The sequence below is a fragment of the Lissotriton vulgaris genome, chromosome 1_1 (assembly GCF_964263255.1).
Source record: "Lissotriton vulgaris chromosome 1_1, aLisVul1.2, whole genome shotgun sequence".
Taxonomy (NCBI): Eukaryota; Metazoa; Chordata; class Amphibia; order Caudata; family Salamandridae; genus Lissotriton; species Lissotriton vulgaris.
Window position 1 is genome coordinate 1,055,757,455 of NC_141685.1, and position 19,415 is coordinate 1,055,776,869.

The window sequence follows — 19,415 nt, forward strand, 5'->3', positions numbered from 1 at the left end:
GTGGAACACACAAAATCTATCAGAAGAGCGGCCCTTCATCGTCCCGATTCCACAAGTTGTACTAACAGCAGATACATTTCACACGTTAGGGTGCTCATCTCCAGCATCTTACAATTCAGGGTTTATGGGAAACCAAACACAGAAGTCTCCACATCAGTTACTTGGAGCTTCTAGCTGTTTATCTAGCACTAAAAGCTTTTCAGCCCCACCTCATAGGGAAAGTTGTCATATTCCAAACAGACAATATGACAGCTATGTACAAAAACAATGGGGGGGAGACCCACTCTACAGTTGTCAAGCCTCTCTCAGACCTTTTGGCATTGGGCACAAAATTCATCTTCTGGCAAAACACTTTCCAAGCATGCACAACCAATTTGCTGACCTCCTCAGCAGGATGCGGCAACAAGTACACAAATGAGAACTTCATCCCCAGGTTCTCCTTCCGTACTTCCAAAAATGGAGATTGCCGCAGATAGACCTTTGCTACAGCAGAGAGCTCAAAATGTCCAACCTTCGCCTCCAGATTCCCACACCATCTATCCAAAGGCAATGCCCTATGCATGAACTGGTCAGGGATATTTGCTTACTCTTTTCCACCTCTCTCCTTCAATTTCTGGTTTGGAAACTCAGGCAGACATCACTCACACTGATTCTAGTACCTCCGAAATGGGCTTGTCAACCATGGTTCACCACACTACTAGAACAGTCGGTGGTTTGACACCAAAAGCTGCACCTACCTTCCAACCTTCTCAAGCAGAGCCATGGAGAAATCAGACCTCAAAAACCCAAGGAGCTGAACCATATGGCTCCTGAAGTCCTAGTTCGGATACCTAAATCTACCACCAGATTGTATGACGATTTTTAAAGAAGCAAGGAAACCTACCACTAGAGCATGTTATGTAGCATGTTGTGTTTTGTAGACTAGCCTTTGGTTAGATGTTTTACTTTGCCCATAACTGTTTAGAGTAGTGCATCCGAAGAAACCGGATTATCCGCTAAGAACTGCCTCCTAGGTGATAAGTGAGTGTATTATTTGATAAGGTTACAGTTAGCTCTGTGCTGTACAGCTCTCACCTGTTGTTTGTTTTTTTTCCTTTAAATAGTATTGTATGAAGTATATTGAAGTTGTCATTGCTGTCATTTGAGATCTTCAGTGATTTCACTGAACATGTCATCAGTGATGTATTGTGAGGTTGTAAGCATTTTATTGCCGGAGTAAGTTATGGTTAGCTCCGGTAACTATAATTGCTGAGTTTTTATGGTTTTTAGGGTAAAATCAGAGCCTAACTAGAATGTCCCTGTAACCTTGAATATATGATTTATATAATGCTTTTCAGAATTGGAAAGGAGTTGTAATTCTGTAAATGGACTCAAGCTGAACTTTTTTTTATTTATTTATTTATAAACAAAATGTGATATTTACCTGACCATTGACTGTTAAACATTTGCATGTTTTCATACAGCAGTTAGTTTTATTTAACTGTTATTCTGGGATTCAACATTGTTTTTTTTTTTTTGTGTGTAGCTAAACAAAACTTTGAAATCTATGAACCAGAAAGCGTGAATGATCGGAGAGCACAGCGGAGACGGCAAAACCTTGGAGCTGCATCTGCTGGTGTTGTGTGGACAATTGCAAACAGCTGGTTTTATGAGGTGGGAGGGTAGGAGTTAATCAGACAACACAGTGAGGTGCCCCCTGCTCACAGTTAAGCACAACAATAATCAGAATTGGGGAGTAAAGAGGTAGTACTAAACAGCACCCCAGACCCATCTTTGCCACAGTGAACTGGACATTTTCGCAAATAAATTGAGAGAACTTAAGCCTGTGTCTGTGCTGGGGGAGTTTAGCTGACGCATTGTTGCATTCTTAACGAAGTGGTGGCAGTGGAACAGTCCCTGTGAAACCTTTTTATTTTCGCCCTAGCATTGAAATGAGTATCGGGTGATCTGGTATTTCATGTAGCTCTGTCCTCCGAGATTGGAACGAGCTGGTAGTAATCGACCAGGAACAACACACATCACATATAACTACGCTGACAGGGTGACTAGATACAATCATATTACACAAATATCTTATCGGGACTACTGCATACCCCCACCCATATATTTTATACGCAGTTTTGAAGTGAAACTTTGATGCTAGTCAAGTGAAATATATGCTCAGCACCTGAAGGCACTGGTTCACCTCAGCAGCAAACGTCGAGCCTTTGAAAGAATTCTGTACCTCGCATTAGTGGCTAAGTGGGTTTGAGATTTTGGTCCTGAAAAGCAGGTCTTGTTTCTCTGCCTAGTGGGAGTTTTCTATTTGTTCAGTGTACCAAGCCCTAGTCTATCCTTCTGTCCCAACACAGCATACATATAAACCTGTGTCGACTACCGCTTTGCAATAAAAGATGCAGTTGCTTTGAAATGAAACTTCTCCTGTGTTGTCTTTGTAGCCTTATTGTTTAAAAAGCGGACCTTTTTCTATTTTACCCATAGTTTCAGTGAACTTTAAAAACGTTTTTTTAAAGGGGGGCTTTGGGTGGGTAAAGATTTTTCTCACCCCCTTTGTCCCCCTCCCTTGAGGCCTAGAATGTTAATTGGAGATTTGAAGGATGATGTGGTCTCTTTGGATGGGAGATTGGCACATGTGTGAGTAAGAAACCACTCCATCTCGGATTGTTCTTCAAAATCCTGACATAGAACTTCTACGTGAGCTGTGACATCCACAATGTGAGCTGAGCCCCTTGTTCGAGCTCACAACAGCCAGTGTCTCCTAGCGAGTGGTGCTTGGGCCTTTTAAGGTGGAACTAGCAGTCTCTAAGAACAGAGAGCGTGTTTATCACAACTAATCTTGCATGCACACAATTGTGAACATTGTTAAAATGCATCTTTCTAAAGCACAAAATGATTATGTACAAGATTGGCGGCACGTATACTAAAATTGAAACCATACAAGATCACAAAGCTGTGTTGTATGTTCGAAGTCTTTGTAAGGATAAAGAGAATGTGTATACAGGTGTGATTGTTTAAGTTGTTAACTAACATAGCGCTTACTCCGCCTCAAGTCTGTTTCAAAGTAAATGCCAACTAGGGAAGGAGGGAGTTGAGAATGTGTGTGTTGCCTGCCCCCATATGAAGTTGCTTTTTGGTGTATGGAGTCCAGTTGGTGATGATGGAAGACCATGCTTGCACTCTGCTGCCATTTTGCTAACATTGGTTCCAGGTAGATTGCCAAATAAAGACACTCAGACCCGTCACAGGGTACCCAGCCAAAGTTCTACGGGTGTCATTTTTTATACACCTTTTGCACTTTACACTATTAGCAACTCGCATTGATTGTCACCAGTGCAAGATCTTAACTATCTGTAACTTTACTCAGTGCTAGTTAAACCAGACCACATTAATTTAGTTTAAAGCTGCCTTCTAGATGTTATCAATGTTGACAACAAAGGGAAAAGCCTCCTGTCCGGGAAAAGCCTCCTGTCCTATGACTATCACCCTTTCCCAGAGAAGCTCTTTGTACTCTTCCCCCAATAATATATTTCTGTTCCTCTTCCGTCCCTCTCCCTCTGTTAGTTTTGGTTAGCAGTTAGCGCGGGGATACACATTCTGTGCAGCCATGCGCTCTATAAATGCCTTATTATTATTATTATTATTATGTTATCAAAGTGAATTGCAGCAGAGCACGTATGTTGTCCTCTAATGCAAACTGAGATTTATCTAGAATAGGAACGCAGCCCATGATCCAATATGACTTCATAGTTCATCCAAGGAAGAAATACTGAGAGACACATTAGACTACCTTGTTCCAGTGAACTAGCTGAACCTGCCAGTGTTTTGCGTTTGGGTAAATTCCTTTACCATGACAAGCTGTTGAGAGGAATGGAACCTAGACATCTGAAACTTTTAATAAGCAAGCTCTTCTAGAATGGAGAACCAGAAGGAACCAAGCTTGTACTTTAGTATCTCAGAGTGTCAAAGTGGGATGCTGCTAAACAGTCCAGTAGAATGAACACACACATGCAGTAGACAGTTGTGCCGCCCTTTATGACAAGGGGTGCCCGTGGGCTAGAAAACATAATGAATAAAGCAAGCCACAAGGAGATGGACGGAGCACTGAAACTTTTCAGACACTCTTCCCCCCAGTCACAGATCTGGGTTGAATCCACAGTCGTTCTTTGGCTCACTTTGCCAACCCAGTTCTGACCCTGCCATATGCAAATCGTCTTGACCTTGTTCCTCAAGAACGATGATGGATTCAACCTACATCTGTGACTGGGGCTGAGTGTCTGAAAACTTTCAGTGCTCCGTCCATCATCTCCTTGTATTTACTTTGTTCGCCCGAATTTGGCAGGGTATGCCCAGTCGTAGGTCCCTTGCTCACTTTTCCACTGGATTCAAGCAAGCCTGGCTGATAAGGGATGTTACCCAGAAACCTGTCCTAGGATACTTGTTTCTGGTCTAAGGAAGACCTGGCTTGGCAGTTCAGGCTGAACTGTTTCCATGAGGAACAGGGTCAAGACAGATTTGCATATGACTGGGTCTGAACGGGAGTGGCAAAGTGAACTAAAGAACGATGATTAATTCAACCCAGATCTGTGACTGGGGTGAGTGTCGGAAACATTTCAGCGCTCCGTCCATCATCTCCTTGTGTTTGCATTAAACAAAATTAATAGGCATTCATGGCATGGACGCTCTAAGACCAACAACACATACCTTCTTGGTCCACGCCAAACAGTTGACTAGTTGCAACCAGGCTGTTAATCACACAACTATTGATGCACAATGAGCTTGGCTCAAATATATTGGTCCTGCTTACCAAGGACACTCCAACATGACATTACAACTGAACACTTGGGTAATTGGAGGACTGCACCATACAAAAAACACATTTACCACAAACATCACATTTGCCCATAACTGCATTTTCATTGACAGTCTATACATGTTTCATTAACTGCAGCGTGCCTTTCAAGTTCTTTAAGCAGATGTTCTGAGTTTTGACTGCCCATGTCCGTTAAAGTTCCATGAAAACTACTGCCTACTGAAAAAAATCCAGGACTTTCAATAACGTTCAAGGGTCCTTCTTTCCTCCTCTCAAAAGATTTTGACTGTTGCCTCTTAACTTTTTTTAAAATTTTAAATTACAATGCCTTTTTGAGTTCCTTATGGCTCCCCATACTCAGACTTTTGTTGTACACGTTTCTTGACCTTCCGTTGGGCTCCTCTTTTGAATTTAGTGATGCCACTAGCTCTGCGCTTCTTGGCTTAGTGAGTGAACTTCCCACACAATGTATATGTATGCCTTTTTGCTGATAATGGCCAGTTAACTTGTAGGGTGCCTCTCTAGGGCCTGCATGTCTACCTTGTCATGCACGCATTTGCATTTGGGACCCTAGACACTAGGACTTTATTTTTTTACTGAAATCCCTGCAAACAAAGACTCAATGTTGTCTTCTTTAGCATGAGATGGTCTTGTGGTCTGCCCACCTCTCATATGCCAGACTGGTTTGGCTTTCTCTTCACAAAATAACGCCCATTTTCTCATTTATTGAGATATCGGAATGGCAAAGGCCTGATCTTCTAACAAGAAATTGTGTAAAATCCTCGTTTTTTTGTTTTTGTTTCTTTAGGGCAATCCCTCAATTTTTAATAAGTTAATCAAATGTTTGGAGAGTTGCGAAGTACTTATAAAGTCATTTAGTCTTGTATTTGTTTTAAGATTTCCCATTGTTTATACTAGTATTGATCAAACTTACTCTGGCCATGCTTGGAGCCCTTATTTGCTTCATGTGGCATGAAGGCTAAGGGCAGACTAACCATTGCTGTCTACATGGGGCTGTTCATGCTTTATTTCTATTTCACACTAACAGTTATGGAACTAAACCTATAACAGGCTTCTTATGAAACATGCACAACCAAAAATCATCAAAAGGTTGTGTTTTTAGTCCATCTTTGTACGAAAATGCACCCAAATAAATAAGTGCTCATGACAATGCTTCAAAGCGCTATACACTGGATTCATAAAATATCTTCACATGGTCAGCCTTAGGATGTGGAGTCCATTGCTTGTTGCCTGCTGCAACAGGAAGTCCAATGTCTATGCTCTTGTACAACTATGCCCTGGCACGTCCACACGCTGGTGTCCCAGTACTGTGCCTGCCCAATCATGGAGCTGCTTTACATTTCTTCACACATCCCAGCATTGTTGATGTGAGGTAGTCCATATTAAAGGAGGTGGGGGGGTATCATAATACCAATAATACAATTGTTTTATTTCCTTTTCACATAGACTTGAGGAAATCGTGATGTGCGTAGAATCTCATGTTTTTTTGTTGGTCAGATTCTGAAGTCTGATTAGAGCTCTGGTTAGGGTTTCCATATCAAGACATCAGTATCATCAACTTGCCCACATTTGTTGGGGAATTCCCTGCCTAGGAATTATATGCCCATGTAGAAGACGTACAACACAGAATCCTTATTGGGTGTAAATGTCATGCAAACATGCCCGCTCTCCAAGGTAACTATTCACCTTCATTGACTTGAGTCGGATTGTACTGTTGTGCATGCCTTACACTGAAGGTGGATCCCCCTGCCCCCCAACCGTAGTGTCCTTGTACTTAGTTTCTCCTACATTTTACATTTGTTAAATAAAAGGCTCTGCTGTGTGTGCTGTGCAATTAATGCGTATGAAGATTGAACAAACAGTGTGTGTGTTTGTGTACTTCATTTGGGATGAAGCACATGCCCACACTCAAGAACTCCGCACTAAATAAAAAATACAGGCATCTATCAGAATCACCTGTGACTCACTCATCACTGACATCTTTCTGTTTGGGAGTGAGGTTGTCTGTGAAAAGCCATATTCTCTGCAATTGTGGCCTTCTGGAGGTTTTGCTCAACTCACTGCCCGGGTCCCCTGGCCTCCTCGAGCTAGATGATGGCACACTGTATTGCTTGTCTAAGGGGCTCCTAGTGCTCTTCGCTGTACAGGAGACGGTAAGGCTGGATCAGCTCCCCCACCCCATGGATCAGAGGCTGATGTGGTCCAGAGTTCTGTATTATACTGAGAAAGTCGGGCGCCTGGCTTGGCACGCGTGATATGACCTAGTAAATGTATGTCTGCTCCAAGACAGTGTGCCGTTCTGGCCACCAAGCAATGCCACGGAACTATGGCAGGTGCACCTGCTGTCAACCTCTTTGAAATCATTAGCATGCCATCCTCTCAAGCTCTGAAATCACGCATGTACCGCACTCCTGGAAATCTGAGTTGGGAGATGAGGTATCTAATGTGCTCTAATCTATCAGAGCAAGCAGTTTTCCTACTATCACAAACATTACCAATACCTGGCTACCCTTTGATCTGACATCGTAATTGCTGCTCTAAACACCCACCTTGTTTAAATTGCCATCCCAGATTAACTTTTCCTATGTCAGGACCTGCACTGAGTCGATTGACAGCTTTCTTGCATAACTCTAAGACCAGGCAATTGTGTGTTTGATGGCATGTGTGGCTGTGTGTGCACATGCTGTGCAAGCTGTTTTTTCTTCGAAGAATTCTTTCGAGTCATGAGGTAGAGTGATGTTGCGCATGGGCATTGGCTCCTTTGTACGATTGTTTTCTCTCTGCCGTCTGGTTCAGATGTGTGCCTTACCTCCATGTTGAACTCTGGTACGAGTCTTCGGTCCTATCCTGTCTTCGATGGTATAGTTTGTCTTGATCGTGCTTTTCCATTACTGTGCCGCTTTTAAAACTTTGACTATTTGGGCACCGACAAGTCACCCTTTGGTGTGCTGCCCTTCTTGGGCCTACCATCTCACGTGCACAGTCGGTGTCGAAGATGTGGTTATCCAGTATTGGGGCATCTTTCATAGATTCACATGCTTAGAATCATCCTCGTTGACGAGGTGTGAGTCTCGCGGTACAATAAAATATATACATCATAGTAATAATAATATTACACCATAGGCTACAGTAGACAGCAAAGTCACTTCACTAGCCTATCTTAGTCCATTTGCAAGAAGAACCAAACTTGGAAACCAGACAATCGGGCATCAGCCCCTCCTAGAACCTTCCCCGCAGAGAGGCAAACCCTCAGATTTTCTACTGCACCTCGTGTGTTAGGGAGTCTTCCTGAGCTCTGCTCAGTTTTTTTCCTCAAGGTTTACTACTTTGAAGAAATATGTCTGTTTCCAAAAAGTTTGTTTTTGGCCTGTTCTTCTTGTGGGAAGAAGAGGCTGCACTTTGAAGACCCTCATAAAGAGTGTATTTATTGCCTCTACCCAACACACAAGGTCAAGGACTGCAGATTATGCAGAACCTTTCCTGCCAAGACCTTAAAGGATAGAGAAGGACGCCTGCTGGTTTGGTTGGAGAAGTTGAAGGCCTCATCTGGAGTGGTTTCTGAAGGTGAAGGCAATATTAGTCCTCAGGCGTCCATCCCCATTTCCAAGAAGAGGGATAGATCTGGAGATCCTCCTGAAAAGCTCAGTAAGACCTTGAAAACATCCTCTTCTGAGGTGGGTCACTCTGCCTCAAAAAAAGAGAGTCTCTTCTGAGGTGAAATCCAGAGATAAGGTGAAGGTTTCTCAGAAAACTACCTCAAAATCTCTTCAGGATCCTCCGTCGATGAGTAAAACATCGTCGACGAGAAAATCCTCATCAGAAGGTGAGTCGATCTTCAGCAAGGAAGAAAAGTATACCGTCGACGAGATCCCCATCGACGGCGAGTGTCCCTGCGCCGTCGATGACCCACATGTCAACACCGGCTTCGACGCAGAAGATCCCGTCGACGGCGGTTATCCCGGCGAGCCCGTTGTCGTCCACGTTACTATCGACGATCTCACTGTCGACAATGATCATGCCCTTGTCGATGAGTCCACAGTCAACAACTTCAACCATGACGTCGACGACCACATAGTCAACTGTCATTTCCGTTGACGTCGACTATGACTACAACCTCGGCGACGCCGTCTATTAAAGCCATTTCAGCAGAATATGAATCACCATCGACATATATTTCTGCCACTCTGAAGCATAAAAGACCTACGCCTTTACAATTTACGCCGGTTTTGAGCTCTAAATCTTCCAGACAGTTTTTTCATGATGTCTCACGTATTTCACCTTTACCTCCAAGCCATTATTTTGAGGAATCTGAAGTTGATGATGACCCCTACGGACACTAATAAATGTGTTCTGAGCACACCTATTTACTCTTTGTTAAACAAATTACTTCTAGTTATTTTGATCTGTGTGCTGCAGCTAATAGAGTATACCCAATACTCTGTCTTAAACTACGAAAAAATGGCTGGTCAACAAACGTTGACACAGACTTAGTTGTGCACAACCTAGGTATATATTTGTCGATCTAACACTGTTTGTTATCTTTCACAAATCCAATTTATTCACATTCCTTTCTCAATTAGTATCAACATCAACATTACAATGTTATTTTACAGTTCACATTGTTCATTGTATTTCTCAACAGTTCATGATTCAATATATAAACAAAAAGCAAACCATCAATACAAAGTTGGTTAGGCTGGTGTTCGCCCAATGCATTTCGGGACATTAAGAAAGTCCCTTCGTCAGGGGCACCACTGTAAAAAAAAAAAACATAATATACAGGCACATCAGTAAATTTTATAACGTTTCAATATATGAGAAAAAATCGTAGATTATCGTTACCATGCAACACACAAGAACAGAACCTTCACCATCATCACCCGTGTAGTGTTTGTGTAACAAAACAACGTTAAGCCTTTACTCACACCAAAAGATTGAAAGCCTCTCTCTCAATGGGTTCCTAATTGACTCACGTCAGTCAACTACTAAAGACCGTTTTCTGCAAACAACATTTCAAAAAGTTCCTTAAACTCAACGCTTTTCTTTAATTTGATCTTAATACCCCATAGCGTAAGCCACGTTGCTTCATACCTATTGTCCTTCTCCCACGTGTAAACTTTAATCGATTTCCGCTCCAGACCTCATCTCACGCTCCTTAACTCGGGGTAATCTCGACCTATCAAGTGTTAACAAATGCGCAATCACTATTTTGTAAGCTCGATCTGCCTAAAAACAGTCAAGACATTCATATATGCATACCTTGTTCCACGTCAGGAAGTTCTTATAACAATACTTTTCTGGCGTCCACTCAACTCACAATGGTCACCAGACCTGTGGATTAATTCGAAAAAGCCGTCACTCTACTGCTCACGAGTTATCTAACACAAAAGAGCGAGCATTTCACTCTAAGCTCTCACCTTGTAGGAGTCTGTCTATCTCCAATCGCCACATTTATCCGCTCTCCACTCCTCAATACAAACAATCCTACGGCTTTCGATAATCAAATCGGACGCTTCCAACTTAAGCGGTTCTATCGGCGTATCCTATTGGCTAAACACCCTTCGCATCTACCACTCCCGCAAGTTCATGCTGTTCCCTGACAAACGAAATATTTTCCAGCCAGCATTTCCTATAGGTTAAGCACCCGTCGCAACTGCCAATCATGCTAACTCTTCTTCTTTCCTGCCGAAGACAGCTTTCAATCAACAAACGTATCATCGTCCTGCTTTTTTTGTAAACAGTGTCTCCATGCTTTGTCGCAGACAACACGGGTAAATGAAACCCATATCAAACCATGAGAAAACAAAAATACCATGAGGATAAAAAATGAAAATGACAGTGAAGGGAAAATAAAAAGAGAAAGAAAAGTGATGAGTGACACTAGTGTAAAAAACAAACCTCGACATTTTTTCATATAATTGAAACATGTATAAACACAGCGGAATACAGTACAAACTCCACTGGAAAATTATGTCTAAAGATAGCTACTTAGTTCAATACGGTCATTAAGACCCCCTGGGGTCAGAGTCCCAAGCATTTTTATCCAAAATGTCTCTCTGTAACAATTTTTTATTCAAGTCTGTACCTTCCCTACATTGTACAACCTCAATGATTTGGAATCTCAACTGTGCTATTGTGTGTTGTTTTTCTTGCCAATGCATTGATAAGGGAGATGTCAATGATTTATTGCGTATCCTACTTTTATGTTCAGAAATGCGAATTTTAAGTTTACGCTCAGTCTTTCCTATATATAGTAACCCACAGGGGCACTTAATCGAATAAATGACCTGATTCGTGTTACAGTCACCATCATATTTTAATTTCACTGATTTTCCAGACTGTGGATGTGAAATTACATTGCCTATAATCGCATTATTACAGTGCACACAATTGGTGCACCTGTGCATTCCCTTAAAGTTTTTATGCTTTTTTTCTGTGTTACTCAGTAACTCTTTGATATTTTGCGAACGAGTATAGGCAAACAAAGGTTTGTCAGTGAAAATATGGTTAAAATCTGTCTCCTGTTGCAAGAGTTCCCATCTTTTCTTAATGATATTCTTGATTTTCTGAGAATTAGTCGAGTATTTTGACACGAATACATTCCTTTTTTTTTTCAATCTGTTGTTTTTTCATCAGTAATGTCTCCCGATTCTCCTTAAGTGCTTTGGTCTGTGCTTCTTCCAGTAGTATTCGTGGGTAACCTCCTTTTGTAGTTCTCCTTATATTCATTTATATATTCAATGCACTTCTCTGGTTTGGTCCCTATTCTCCTGAGTCTTAAGAATTGTGAGTAAGGTAAATTTCTTAATAGATTTGGGGGATGACAACTCAAAAAGTGTAACATGCTGTTTTTATCCGTGGGTTTTCGATGAAGTGTGGTAACTATTTGGTCTCCTTCAATTACTACTTTCACATCCAAATATGCAATCTCAGACACATGATCCTTCACAACTCAGGATAAAGTATCAAGACGATGATGAAGAAGAATATTACGAGCCATGTGAGTCATTGAGAGCGCCACAAGACGTTTTCCATCAATAGCCAGTGGTTCAAATGCCTGCTTCCCTGCTTCAGGACCTTACGGCAATGCTGAAGAACTACAACAATCTTTCCTCCAGCTCCACCTTCACAACAGCCTTCTCCTGTGCAAATGCAACCTGTGACACCTGCAACACCAGTTGCTGAGGCCTGGATGTCGTTGCCTTCACAGCCGCCACAGGATGATGACTGGGACACAGCGGCTGAGGATGGAGAAATTCCTAATTCGCCCACTACCGTAGACGAATGGGATGAATATCTAATTTCGGCTCCAGCTTCACCGATTCCTCCAGCTGAATCCTCTCCTCTTGAGGATATATGGGGGTTCCATGCCATTATGGAAAGGGCTTCTCCCAGGTTCCACCTAAACATGCGGTACAGAAGACTGAGTGTTTCTTATATGATAAGAAGTCTGCAAGATCTATTCCCATAATTGATCATATTTGGAAAGAGGGAATAAAAATCATGCAAACTCCATTCTCCGTTCCAGCAATCCGTCTCACAGGATTGTCAAAAAGTATAAAGCACCGGAGGATGCACCAGCCTGCCTTTCAGGCCACCCTAAAGGTTATATCTCAGGCAGCACAAAGCAAATCAAGGAACCCTTCAGCGCCAATAGCAGCTCCTGCTGACAAGGATGGAAGGCGCCTGGACAATATAGGCAAACATTTACCTCAATGGCAGGCGCTACTGTTCGGGCTACAAACTGTTTGGCCATTCTAAGCAGATATGACCGTCCATTGTGGTCTGACATCTCGCCATATGTAGAAGATCTGCCAGATGATTAGAAGATGGAGGCAAGGAAAATTCTCAAGGAGGGTGAGAGGGTCTCCTCCGAAATCATAGATATCTCTATGGATATTGCGTCTCTTGGATTCCGACAACTAGCAGGAGCGCCTACACTTAAATGTAATGTAAATGTAAATGTGTTTGTATTTATATAGCGCACTTCTACCCTGAGGTCTCGTAACGCTGTATTCATACCACTGTGGAACCCTTCCTGGCTTTCCTGTGAAATGTCCACTCCTGGGCACCCCCAAGGTGAAGCCAGGCATCCCAGTGCTGCTGGGGCCGTTGTGGAGATTAAGCAAGCTATTGCCCAGAGTCACAGAGTGGGGACCCATGATTAGACTAGGCACCACCGAGGCGATAATTATCAGGTCTGGGAAGATTGAGTCCAAGAGCTGCCGAGGCGGGAATTGAACCCTGGTCCCGGGCCAGTACTTAGACACCGCCTCTGCGCGCTGACGTCAGTTCTTAGACACCGCTTTTCCACGCCAGAAACGCAGAGCCATGTTAACCAACACTGGTGCCATTGAAACTAGGGCCCTGAAAGGGGAAGACCTTAACCCTAGATATTGGTTCGCAGAACGGGGAGGATGGGTGGGGCAGTAAGGAATCTAATACGAACTACTGTTTCTTACAGATATATCGTTACCGAAGGTAAGTAACTTGTTCGTCTGAAAGAAACAGGTTAGTATTAGATTCCTTACCTTAGAATAGATGCCCCAGCAATACCAACCCCGCTGGTGGATCTGCGAACCAATGATCACCCAGAAAGTCCTGGAGGACGGAACTGCCAAAGAAGCCATCCCTCCGGACTTGGCTTTCCAGGCAGTAGTGTTTTGCAAACGTGTGCAGCGATGCCCAGGTAGCTGCCTGACAGATGTTCTGCAAGGGGACTCCCCGGCCCAGGGCAGTGGTAGCTGCTGTGGCCCGAGTGGAATGGGCCCTCAGCCCAACAGGAGGCTCCTTATTTGCCAAGGAGTAACAAGCCTTGATACACAAGACGACCCTCCGAGAGATGGTCCGCTTGTTATGTTATGTTATGTTATTGAGCTTTTGTATAGCGTGCAGCTACTCACAGGGAGTGTCCCGACGCTTTCCACCCTCAACTCATATTGAAGTAACACAACACAGCTAAAAACAGGCAAACAGATGCACCGCCCGTCCCTTCTTAGCGCCCACGTAACCAACAAAGAGTTGGTCATCCACCCAGAACTGGCGTGTGCGATCCAGATAAATCAAATTGCACGTTTTGGGTCCAGACGGTGGAGCCGCTCTTTCTCTTTTGAGGGATGCGGTGGCGGAAACAAGGTGGGCAAGGTGATAGACTGCCCGATGTGGAAGGCCGTGAGAACCTTGGGCAGAAAAGAGGGTTTAGTCCGCAACACAACCTTGTCCGGATGGACAGAAAGGAAAATGCCTATACATACATACTCACTCTCCTGGCAGAGGTGATGGCAACCAGGAAAGCAGTCAAGGCGGAGAGGACAGTTATGAAGTGGCTCCAAGGGAGCGCTCATCAGGTAAGTAAGAACAAGGTTCAAGTCCCACTGAGGCATCACAAACGGAACAGGGGGGAATATGTGTGTGATGCCCTTCAGAAAACGAGTTACAATAGGGGACTTGAACAAAGAGGGTTGATCAGGCAGCCTTACAAGAGCAGAAAGGTAGCCCTTGATAGTGCCCAGAGCAGAGCCCTGCTGGGCAAGAGAAAGAAGGAAGAGGAGAACCTCAGAAAGGGGGGCAGAGAGAGGATCCACAGCCTTTGCTGTGCACCATGCCACAAATCTGTTCCACCTGCAGGCGTATACCGACTTCGTGGAGGGACGCCTGGCTGCCAGAATGACATTACAGGCTTCAGGAGGCAAGTCAAATGGCCTCAACTGTCGCCGCTCAATCTCCAAGCATGGAGGTTGAGACTGGACAGGTTCGGGTAGAGGACCGTCCCCTGCGGCTGCGACAGAAGGTCCTCCTGAAGAGGCAGACGAACCGGGGGATCGACTGACATACTGAGTAGCTCGGGATACCAGTACCTTTGTGCCCAGTCCGGAGCCACAAGGATGACTTGGGCCCGGTCGCGTTTGATCTTCTTCAGCACTCTGGGCAGAAGTGGTATAGGCGGAAAGGAGTACAACAAACCGCAACTCCACTCGCGACGAAAAGCGTCTCCGAGCGAGGGCCGCCTTGGAAATTCCAATGCGCAGAACTGATGACATTGCGTGTTCTCTTCTGTGGCGAATAGATCCAACCAAGGCTCTCCCCACTGCTGAAAGAGGCCTTGCGCCACGTCCGAGTTCAGACGCCATTCGTGATCCATCATGCACCTTCGGCTGAGCTTGTCCGCCCTGGCGTTCAGAGAAGCCAGGTGTTGAACCACCAGGGTCACGCCCTGATGTCCCAGCCACTGCCAAAGGCGTAGAGCCTCTTGGCAGAGGGTCCACGACCCCACCCCGCCCTCTTTGTTGCAGTAACACATGGCGGGGGTGTTGTCCGTGAACACCTGCACTACACTCCCCCGAACAAAGGGGAGGAATGCCTTCAGTGTTAGACGAATCGCCCGCAGCTCCAAAAGGTTTATATGGAGCCGGGACTCCGGCGGAGACCAGAGGCCTCTGATCTCTGCCTCCCCAGCCCTGGAGGGACGCGTCCATCACAACCACGTGCTCCGGGTGGGGAAGGGAGAGGGATCTGCCACTGACCCAATCGCAGTCCATGAGCCACCACGGCAGCTGTCTCGCAGGCCTCCGAGATCAGGACATGGTCGGACAGGTTGCCCTGATGCTGGGCCGACTGAAACTTCAGGTCCCACTGCAGAGCCTGCATCTGCCACCTGGTGTGATGCACCAGAAGGATGCAGGAGGCCATCGGCCCCAGAAGCCGCAGCGTCAACCTGACCGAGATCCTGGATAAAGGCTGAAAGAGCGGAATCAGAGCCCGAATATCCCGAACCCGCTGTTCAGGGGGGTAAACCCAAAACTGCTCCGAGTCGAGAACCTCTCCGATGAAGAGGAGCTTCCGAGAGGGGCACAGGTGTGACTTCGGCACATTGATGGAATACCCCAGCTGGTGCAGGAGGTCTGCCATTGTCTGAAGGTGGCTGACGACTGTCTGGTGCGAGCCCGCCTTCCAACAACCAGTCGTCGAGGTAGGGGAAGACTGAAACCCCTAACCTGCGCAGATGAGCTGCGACCACCGCCATCACTTTGGTGAACACCCGTGGGGCGCTGGTAAGGCCGAAGGGGAGCACGGTAAACTAAAAGTGCTCTTGGCCTACCGTGAACCGTAGGTACCGCCAGTGGGCCGGCAGGACGGGGATGTGGAAATAAGCGTCCTGCAAGTCCAACGCTACCATCCAGTTTCCTGGGTCCAGGGCAGCTAAGACCTGAGCCAGTGTCAGCATTTTGAACTTATCCCTCCGGAGAAAGCCGTTGACATTCCGTAGATCCAAGATAGGGCGTAGGCCCCCTTTGCCCTTCTTGGGTACCAGAAAGTAGTGGGAGTAGCAACCACACCCTACTTCTGGCCCAGGAACGCGCTCATTGGTCCCCTTGGCCAAGAGGTCCGTAACTTCCTCCTGCAGAAGTCGCAAATGATCCCTCGATTTGCGGTGGCATGGCTAGAGGTATTAAGCGCATTGTCTGCCTTGTCGCCAAAAAGGCCTCCTGTTCCTTTCGTGATGCCTCAGTGGGACTTGAACCTTGTTCTTACCTATCTGATGTGTGCTCCTTTCGAGCCACTTCACAATTGCCCTCTTCGTCTTCTGACTCTTAAGACTGCTTTCCTGGTTGCCATCACCTCTGCCAGGAGAGTGAGTGAGCTCCAGTCTTTCTTCTGAGCCTCCTTTCCTTTCTGTCCATCCGGACAAACTCATCCTTCTTTCCTGCCCAAGGTGGTTACGGCCTTTCACATCGGGCAGTCTATCACCTTGCCCACTTTCTTTCCACCTCCGCATCCTTCGAAGGAGGCAGAGAGGCTAAACGTGTACTCTCCTTCTACCTAGATCACACACACGCCAGTTCCGGGTGGACGACCAGCTCTTTGTTGCTGGGCGCGAAGAAGGGACTGGCGGTGCACAAACAAACCATCTCTCGGAGGCTCGTGTTGTGCATAAAGGTCTGTTACTCCTTGGCTAGAAAGGAGCTCCCTGTTGGGCTGAGGGCCCATTCTACTCGGGCCACGGCAGCTAAAACTGCCCTGGGTTGGGGAGTACCCTTGCAGGACATCTGTCAGGCAGCTACGTGGGCCTCCCTGCACACCTTTGCTAGACACTACTGCCTGGACAGCCAAGTCCGGAGAGACTGCTTTTTCGGCCGGTTCGTTCTCCAGGACTTTTTGGTGTGATCTTTGTTCGCAGACCCACCACCGGGGTTGGTATTGCTGGGGCATCTATTCGAAGGTAAGGAATCTAACACTAACCTGTTTCTTTCAGATGCACAAGTTACTTACCTTCAGTAACAATATATCTGTAGGAAACAGTAGTTGGTGTTAGATTCCTTACCACCCCACCCATCTTCCCCGTTCTGCGAACCAATATCTAGGGTTAAGGTATCTCCCTTTTAGGGCCCTAGTTTCTTGGCACCAGTGTCGGTCTCTGGCATGGCTCTGCGTTCCTGGCGCGGAAAGCTATGTACAAGAATTGATGTCCTCGCGCGAGGGCGAAGTCTAAGTACTCCGTCATCCCGGCGATCACGACGACTGACACGGAGCCGCAGACGACGCCTACCGACGCGCAGGGGTACTGCTATGCAAAACTTTCCAGATCCAGTCTGACGCCTGGGGATATTCTAAGGTAAGGAATCTAACACTAACTACTGTTTCTTGCAGATATATTGTTACCGAAGGTAAGTAACTTGTGCATTTGGTCTCAGGATATCTGATACAAATGTATAATCAATGATTGAACCATGTTTAGAATTCTTAAACGTTGGTGTAAACCTAGTTTTTTTTTTAACTGGCTGATTGCAGCTTCAGACATAATGTCATAGCATTGTCTTGCCAGACCTTCTGACTTACAATTAGAATCTGAGAACCTGCTCAATTGTAGATTAAAATCACCTGATACTATCAAACCGGCATCAGGATACTGAAATATTAATGTGGTTAACACATCCAGCAAGATATACAACTGTGCAGACTTATTTTTACTGGGACTAAAATACACATTAAGAAGAATTAAACTCAGATCAATGGAATTTACCACAAGACATTGGAGCCAACCCAGATTAAAATCTACCATATCCACAACTAGGTTTAAATCGGCCGCTATGTAGCATGCCAATGCACATTTAGCCCGATCACATTTTTTAGTTTTCACTGTCGGTATATTATATTCATTATATCCAGATAGAGGAGTCATTTGTTCACACCATGTTTCTTGAAATAATAAAATTGCAAAGAGTTTAAAAAGAGCATTGTATTTGGGTCTGACAATAAATGGAGCAATCCGTGGACATTCCATGAGCAACGACTTATTTCATTTACACACACTCAATGACTAACTGTAGCCCAATGTTTATAAAAATCTTACTTTAGTTCCTTTTATTTTAGGGACCAAGTGCAACTCAGTTACAGGTAATTCAACTTTTCAGTTATGCAATCCTTTCAATGTATAGTTGTCAAGTGTATGTAGAAGCATTACAAATACTTATCTGAAATAGACACGTTAGTGATAGATTCCTTACCCTAGAATATTCCCCAGGCGTCAGGCTGGATCCGGAAAGTTTTCTGCTTAGCAGTACCCCTGCGTGCCAGTAGATGGCGTCTTGCGGCTCCACGTTAGTCACTGGCGTAAGCGCCTGGATTACGTCATGGAGGCTACTTAGGTGCAACTCATGCGCGCTGACGTCAATTCCTTCTTTTTCCGCGCCGAAAGCGCCGATCCGGATTGAGCTGGTACCTCAGTCATTTTTTGACCACTTTTTTTAGACTTTTGTATCCTTCTCTTGTCTCCTGGTGCACGTAGGGACGCTTTAAGCCCTGTGGGTCATGCAGCCGTAATATCGGTGGTGGACCCCCATTATGTCTGCCTCTACTGCCTGGAGACAGACCATGACTCCCGGGACTGCCGTGCCATGGCCCCGAAGGCCTTGTGGGAGCGGCGCCGGAAGTTGCTGGAGGCCTGGCACTCCTCGCACCACCGCTCCGGGTCTCTGGGCCATTCCCGGGACCACTCCCTGGACCGGAGCCGTCACTCCTTGAGCTCTAGGTCTTCACCTTCGGATTCCGGTAAGCGACGCCATAAGAAGAAGCGTGTTAGCTCTGATGTCCCCCCCTCCGTTGCTCCTCAGATGCAGACGAGAGGGACAGGGGCTCCGCCCCAGCGGCTTCTCCAGAGCCTGGGAGTCCCCCGGCCTACCCGCTATACCCGGGTCCTTCGGCGACTCCTGAACAGGTGCAAGACTTTCTGGCTGCCATGGACCGCCTGTTCATGCCTCGGGCTCACGCCGGCGCGCCTGCAGGCCCCGCGGTCCCGTGTCCATATCCTGTTGGCCCGGTGGCACCTCCTCTGGTGCCGGCCCTGGAGCCACTGGATCCAGTGTCCTCGGCTCAGACCCATGCGCCACAAGGTGCAGCACTGCTGGCTCCAGCCCCGGCGCTGCCCTTGGCTCCGGCCCCAGCGCCTCCACAGGCGCCACACTGGGTGCCGTTTATCCCACCCCTGCCCCGGTTCTTGGACCATTTCGTTCCAACCTGGGATCCACATTGGGATGCGGCTCCGGTTCATCCCTGGCCAGCGCTGTTCCTGGCGCCGCTGGCCCCT

General features: G+C 46.0%; 1 protein-coding gene across 2 annotated transcripts in view; it reads left to right on the forward strand.

Annotated features, from left to right (window-relative positions):
- EIF3L (eukaryotic translation initiation factor 3 subunit L) overlaps window positions 1–2,410 on the forward strand; it is a 78,291-nt gene extending 75,881 nt beyond the window's left edge. For both annotated transcript variants that reach the window (XM_086962881.1, XM_086962887.1), the window contains exon 15: window positions 1,526–2,410. In XM_086962881.1, coding sequence (XP_086819007.1) covers window positions 1,526–1,564 — 39 coding nt within the window. In that variant the 3' untranslated portion in view covers window positions 1,565–2,410. The remainder of the gene's footprint in view (window positions 1–1,525) is intronic.
- Window positions 2,411–19,415: the final 17,005 nt, after the last annotated feature.